At 65.8% G+C, this 6,374-nt stretch overlaps 1 protein-coding gene across 3 annotated transcripts in view; it reads right to left on the bottom strand.

Annotated features, from left to right (window-relative positions):
• Positions 1 to 5,335: 5,335 nt before the first annotated feature.
• CLPB (ClpB family mitochondrial disaggregase) overlaps positions 5,336 to 6,374 on the bottom strand; it is an 80,854-nt gene continuing 79,815 nt past the window's right edge. For all 3 annotated transcript variants that reach the window (XM_066990084.1, XM_066990083.1, XM_048047975.2), the window contains one exon: positions 5,336 to 6,151. In XM_066990084.1, the coding sequence (XP_066846185.1) occupies positions 5,900 to 6,151 (252 nt within the window). In that variant the 3' untranslated portion in view covers positions 5,336 to 5,899. The remainder of the gene's footprint in view (positions 6,152 to 6,374) is intronic.

The following is a 6,374-nucleotide window of genomic DNA, read 5'->3' as shown; positions in this document are numbered from 1 at the left end:
CCTGCACGGGCTCAGGACATGGGGCACCAGAGACTGGCCTCTGATGTCCTTGGGGCTGCCTGGGATGTGTCCCACTCCGTGTCCTGCCCCGCGTCCTTCCCCGCATCCTGCCCCACGTCCTGCCGCACGTCCTGTACTATGTCCTGCCCCGTGTCCTGTGCCATGTCCTGTGCCATGTCCTGCGCCATGTCCTGTCCTGTGTCCTGTGCCATGTCCTGCCCCGTGTCCTGTGCCGTGTCCTGCCCCGTGTCCTGTGCCATGTCCTGTGCCGTGTCCTGCCCCGTGTCCTGTTCCATGTCCTGTCCTGCATCCTTCCCTGAATCCTGCTCCATGTCCTGCCCTGTGCTCCATGCCAAGCCCCGTGCCATGTCCTGCCCCATGTCCTGTTCCGTGTCCTGCCCTGTGTCCTGTGCCATGTCCTGTGCCGTGTCCTGTGCCATGTCCTGTGCCATGTCCTGCATCGTGTCCTGCCCCGTGTCCTGTGCCGTGTCCTGCCCCATGTCCTGTTCCGTGTCCTGCCCTGTGTCTTGTGCCACATCCTGCTCCATGTTCTGTGCCATGTCCTACTCCTTGTCCTGCCCTGTGTCCTGTGCCATGTCCCGTGCCATGTCCTGTCCCATGTCCTCTTCCGCGTCCTGCCCTGTGTCCTGTGCTGTGTCCTTCCCTGCATTCTGCCCCATGTCCTGCCCCATGTCCTGCCCCATGTCCTGTCCCACGTCCATCTCCACATCCTGCCCCGTGTCCCACACCATCCCACAGCCAGTGCCCCACCTGTGGCCATGCTCCCCTCCCAGGGGACAGCCCCCACTGGCCCGGATCCCCCTGCCCCACCGGGTCGGGGGTCCATGGGCCACCCCGGGTCCCGTGGCCGGGCCGGCCGGGGGCTGGTGGCCCAGTCCCCACGGCGAGCCCCCAGCTGCGCTGGCCGAGGCGCAGGCGCCGGACCCGGGCAGGTTGCTAAACAAGTTAATTAGATCAAGGAGATGGAGGCTGGCTGGTGAAAGAGAGCCCCAACTGTCAGGCTGCTGGAGTTGTGAAAAAGTTAATTCAATTAAGTTTTCCCTCTAAACTAATTAGGCAGCAATCTGCCACGCAAGGAGCTGCTGCTATTGCTACCCAGAGCCAGGGGCAGAATGAGGGGGAGGGGAGGAGGAAGATGAGGGGGGGATGAAGGGGGAGAGGAGAAAGTGGACAAAGGGGGGCTGGGCGGGCTGGGGCAGCGCCGGGGGTGCCCCCACCTTGCCATGGTCCTGGTGAGCCCAGAGCTTGGGCCCGGCCATGGGAGCTGGGGGGGGACATGGGTGACCTGATGCTGGTGCAGGGAGAATCGGTGCTGGCAGCAGGGGCTGCCCCGGGGGGGTGATGTCCCCACTGCCATGCGACGGCTGAGCACCCCCACCCCGACACGCGTGGCAAGGCACAGGGTGGGCTGGGCACTTCGGAGAGGCCAGGTCGGCTGCAGGGGCCAGCCTGGCCCGGGAAGGTGGGCGGGGGGGGTCCCGCAGCACGGATGGGGGCTCCCCGTGCCCCCAGCCTGGCCGGGCTCTGCGGGATGCGCGGCACCAGAGCGCCGTGCCCATTCTCCCCGCTGTCAGCACGAGGGAACTGGGGACCTTGTGTAACAGGAGGCAGTGCAGGGCCTCACGGGGTCTCCTGCAGCGCTCGAGCACCAGCTTTGCCCACGCCGTTCACCAGGGCGCAGCCCGTGCTCTGGGAAGCATCCCTCTGCAACACCCAGCACGGCATCCCCGGCCCTCCCGGCCCCCGCTGCTCCCTCGGTGCCAGCCCCGGCTGCGCTGCGGTGGGGCCGCGGTAACGCCGGGGCTGCACCGGGAGCTCAGCGCGGCGCTGGGTGCAGGAGCTGGGGCTGCTGCAGGGTGGGCAGCGGGGAGGAGACCTCGCGCCGTGCCCTCGCCCTCGCCGGCAGCGGTGCCCGAGCGAGGACCGTGGTGCTGGTGCGTGCTGGCAGCCGGCATCCCACGGCCGGTGGCTGGGCGCACTGCGAGCACCGCGAGCACCATGGGCCCCGTGGCTCCGGTTCCTGAGCCGGGGCTGCAATTTGGGGCTGCTCACCCAGTGCTGCGCTCGCCCGGCCACGGTGCCGCGGGCCCCCGGCCACCGCTGCTTTGTTCCCCGTGACAAAGCCCCGACTCGGGGCCGCGCCGAGGCCCCTCCGCGCGCTGGAGCTCGCCTGCCCCTAATCGAATTAGGAGCCCGGCACGGGGCTGAAGGCTGGCAGTAATTGAATTTCTCCCGTCACAGCCTGATGTTTCTCCCCTCCAGATCCTGCCTTGGTTTTATTGTTTCTGGGACCGGCTGCAATGGCACATTTATTTGATCTGTCACAGGGAGCCCTTTAACCCTCTGCTGTTTGCTTAGAGGCACGCCAGCTCCTCTCCTCAAACACAATTAAAAACAAATAAAACAATCGGGGAGGGCCCCGCTCACCTCCCCAGCACAGCCTGGGCCGGTGATGCTCCTGCTTGACGGGGCCTTCGCCGCTCCACTCTCTGGGGTGCTGGCATGGCGTGGTACAGCATGGCATGGCACGGCATGGCGTGGTGCAGCTTGGCGTGGTGTGGCATGGCACGGCACGGCACAGCACGGTGCAGCATGGCACAACATGGTGCGGCTTGGTGTGGGGCAGCTTGGCATGGTGTGGCATGGCACAGCACTACATGGTGCAGCATGGCACAGCACTACGTGGTGCAGCATGGAGCAGAACGGCATGGCACAGTGCAATACAGGCTGGCACAGCACAACATGATGCGGCACAGCACGGTGTGGCACAACGTGGCACGGCGTAACGTGCCGTGGCAGAGTCACACGGTGTCATGGAATTGATTTTACACAGTGCCACAGCACAGTGGGGCACGGCGCAGCACAGCACGGCATGGCACGATGCAGCACGGCATGGCCCAGCACGCCTGGCCCGGGGTTCCCCACGTCGCAGCCAGCAGCCCAAGGCTGGGGCTGGTCCCATTCCCACTGGCTGCAGGAGTCCCACGGGAGCCCTGCTGTGGTTTGTGTGGGTGCCCGTGCTGCCTGGGCTGGGCGTGGGGGCGCACGCACGCACGGCCGGCTCTGCGCCGCGGGACCACGCGTGGGCAGCTCCAGTGCTGCATTGCCGGGCTGGAGCCAGGAAGCGGCGCGGTTCAGTGAGGGGACGCGGGAGGTCAGGTCGATGGCTGGACTTGATTTATCTTGAAGGTCTTTTCCAACCGAGACAGTTCTGTGACCTGTGATGCTCCCGCTCCTGCTCTCCCTCTCGGGCACAGAGCCCCTCGGTCTCCGTGTGCCACGTGGGGACGTGGCCCCAGCAGAGCTGGACCCGGTGGGTGTCCCACGGAGCCTCCCCTGCAGTCTGGGACGGGCCGGAGGCGTCAGGGCTGGAGGCAGTTGTGGGGCTGGTGCGGAGCTGAGGGGCCGGAGCTGCGGAGGGGGCTCCTGGGGCTCTCCCTGTCCCTACACAGTGTCCCAGCCCCGTGGGGTGGGCACAGGCTGCGGCCCCGGGCAGCTCTGCTGGGGGACCGTGCAAACTCCAGCGCCCACCCCGCTGGGCTGGTGCTGAGCCGGCCCCGCCAGTGTCCACGTGGGACCTGCTCCGGGTTGGAGAGGGTCAAGAAACCCCCCCCGTGGAGCTCCGAGACCCTTTCAGGTGAAGACAAATGTGAAGGACCTCCTACTGTCCTCTCTGTCACCGCAAGAGGCTCATCAAGACCCACTCCTGCTGCCAGAGACCCTCTTTCCCCACCCAGCCCGATCCCCACGCGTTGCGGCGCGCGCACAGCACCGGCAGCTCGGGGCTCTGCCCTCCTGACGGCCCGTGCTCGTTCCCAAACCTGTTATTTCATCCACAGCCGGGCTGCTGAGCTTTGCTCCTTTTTGTGCGCTTCTGCAGCGACCCCCGGCAGCATCACCGCTTTTTTCCAGCGCCTCGGTGCTTGGGTGCAGGATGGGACCACTGGCATTGCCTGCTCCAGGTCCTCCAGGAAAACGTAATCTGTGCAAGTCTCTGGAGGGATTTTTGGGGAGACAGTGACGGTGCTTTCCATGGTAGTAAATAAAAGGACAAATCCAGGAATGCAGCTGGCTTCTGGCTGTGCAGTCCTGCTACTGAGTGCTACGCCTGCTCCTGTGCTACCCCCACACCCTCCCAATCCCCCCCCCCAGCTCTGCTTTCCACCCTGGCAGCTCTGCTTCAGTTTCCCCCCCCCCTTTTCCAGCCCTGGTGCTCCCAGGCGTCCAGGCCTGAAGCCGCTCTTGGTGGCAGCCCCGTCCCTTTGGGCACACACCTCTCGTGCGGTCGGATGCCCCCAGCAGCCCCACGGGCAGTCGGGGCAAAGCAGCCCCTTAAAACCTCCTGCAGCCCCTGGAAAATGAGTGCCAGGGACAAAACAAGCCCACGGACAGGCGGACAGCCCGGTTCCGATGTCTGCCTCGGCAGCTCAGCCCCAAGAACTCGGGCGCCTCACCGGGATGAGCCCCTCTGGCAGCCCCACGCGCTGCTCCTGGCACACCCCGGGGCCGTCTGGGGCCGCCTGCACCCACAAAGGGTCGGGGCTGTGACCCCGCCAGCGCTGCACGGAGCTGGGAAGGGGGGCACCTGGCACGCCGGGGGGGCCCTGCAGGACAGCAAGTGGCGTCCCCAAACCCGCTGCCACAGCTGGAGCAGGGTGGGTGCGCCTGGGCTGGGTGCGCCGCCCCCGGCAAGCACGGCGCTCTGCCACCTCCGGTCCGTCACTGTCGCCGTGCCCCAGGGACTGTGACTTATTAATTCCGCAGGGCTACTTTGTTTGATTTCCGTATGTATTTAATTTCCTACCCTTCACAACGCGCCTGTGGTACGTCACCGACCGGCGGGGTAATCCGCGGCGACGTGGTCGGGGAAATGCTGTGACCTCGGTGGCAGAGGGCTCCTCTCCCCACGGGGTGACAGCGACGTGGCCGAGCAGCGACCGAGGCTGTGGGAAGGGGCCCGTGCGCCTCCCCCCCACTCCCACCCAGGAGCTTGTCCGCGGGGACGTGACACCAGCCGTGTCCCCAGGAGGGGACACGTGTCCAAAACCAAGGCGCGTGGTCCCGCACTGGACCCGTCACCGAGGTGGGGCTGGCAGGGGAAACGTGCTGGCGGTGTTCCTCGTGGTGCTCCTCGTGCCTCCCGGAGGCCAGCAGGAACTGCAGGAGGCCCCCAGGGCTGGGCCTCGCCCTCCTCGATCCTATTAACGGGCAATCCCCACCCTGCTCTGCCCGGCCTCCCCCAGCCTGCGTGCGAAGCAGACCATCGCGTGTGCACGCCGCGTTTATTGCAATAAATAACGAGAAGCAGGCGAGGTACAGTCAGAGTGCCTGGTGGCTTTTAAATGGAAGCTGTCACACACTCGGTCCCTGTCCCACCCCTGTGCAGCATCAGCCCAAGCCCAGCAAACCCAGTCCCTGCGGCAATTCCCATCTTTAGGCAGCGACGAGCCCTACCAGCACCCGTACAGTCTGAAATCCGCTTGCCCATGTCTTAAGCAGCCCCAGCACCTCCTCTCTTACGCCAGCTGTTTCTGCGGTGAAATCCCACTGCCCCCCCCCCGCGTGTCCCCCCCGTGGCAGCACGGCGCCTCGCCAGCCCACGGCCAGAGCCCTCTGTGCCCACCCAGAGCCACCCGCCTGATGGTGCGGGTCCTGCCTGCCCGCGTCCTGCTCCAGCAGAGCAGAGGCAGCAGGAGCAGAGGCAGCAGGAGCAGCTTTGCCCCACCTCACGCTCCGCTCGGGCGGATGCCTGCCCTCACTGATGCGGCCACGTCGCACACTGCGAGTCTCACGGTATTTTATTGCCAGCCCGCGCAGCCGGCGTCCCCGCGCAGGCGGCTGCTCAGGAGGAGCGTGCCCCAGGAGTGGCTGCCGCTGCCTAGAGGAAGTACGCGATGTTTTCTGGGTTCAGGGGTGCCTGGATGTCCAGTTTTCGGGATTTGCTGTCTTTCTCCACTATCTCCAGCCGCAGGGTTGGCATCTTTGTTTTCTCTGCGCCGGGGGCAGAGCTGTCTTTGGTTTTCAGCAGCTGCTTGTCCGAGTCCTCCACCGTGATTCTCAGGGTGCAGCCCTTCGGCAGCAGGTCCTGCTCGTAAGCAGCTGCTAACTGGTTCACAACGCGCCGTTCAACCTGAAGGAGGAAAAAGCAGCTTCCATAAAGCCCCGAAGTATTCCCCGGGGGGAGCCATGCCGCTCTCCTTCCCACCCTCGGGCAGCAATATTTCCTCCCCTGACCATCAGCATCGTGGCTGTGGGCCCTACGGGCGCACTTTCCGCGGGATGGACACAAGCAACGGGGCTGCGAGGGGAGGCTGCGGGCACTGCCCCTGCTCCTGTGCCCTCTGCAGCACCCA

The sequence above is a fragment of the Anser cygnoides genome, chromosome 1 (assembly GCF_040182565.1).
Source record: "Anser cygnoides isolate HZ-2024a breed goose chromosome 1, Taihu_goose_T2T_genome, whole genome shotgun sequence".
NCBI lineage: Eukaryota > Metazoa > Chordata > Aves > Anseriformes > Anatidae > Anser > Anser cygnoides.
The sequence above is the reverse complement of the archived record's forward strand: the minus strand, read 5'-3'. Positions and strand labels throughout refer to the sequence as shown.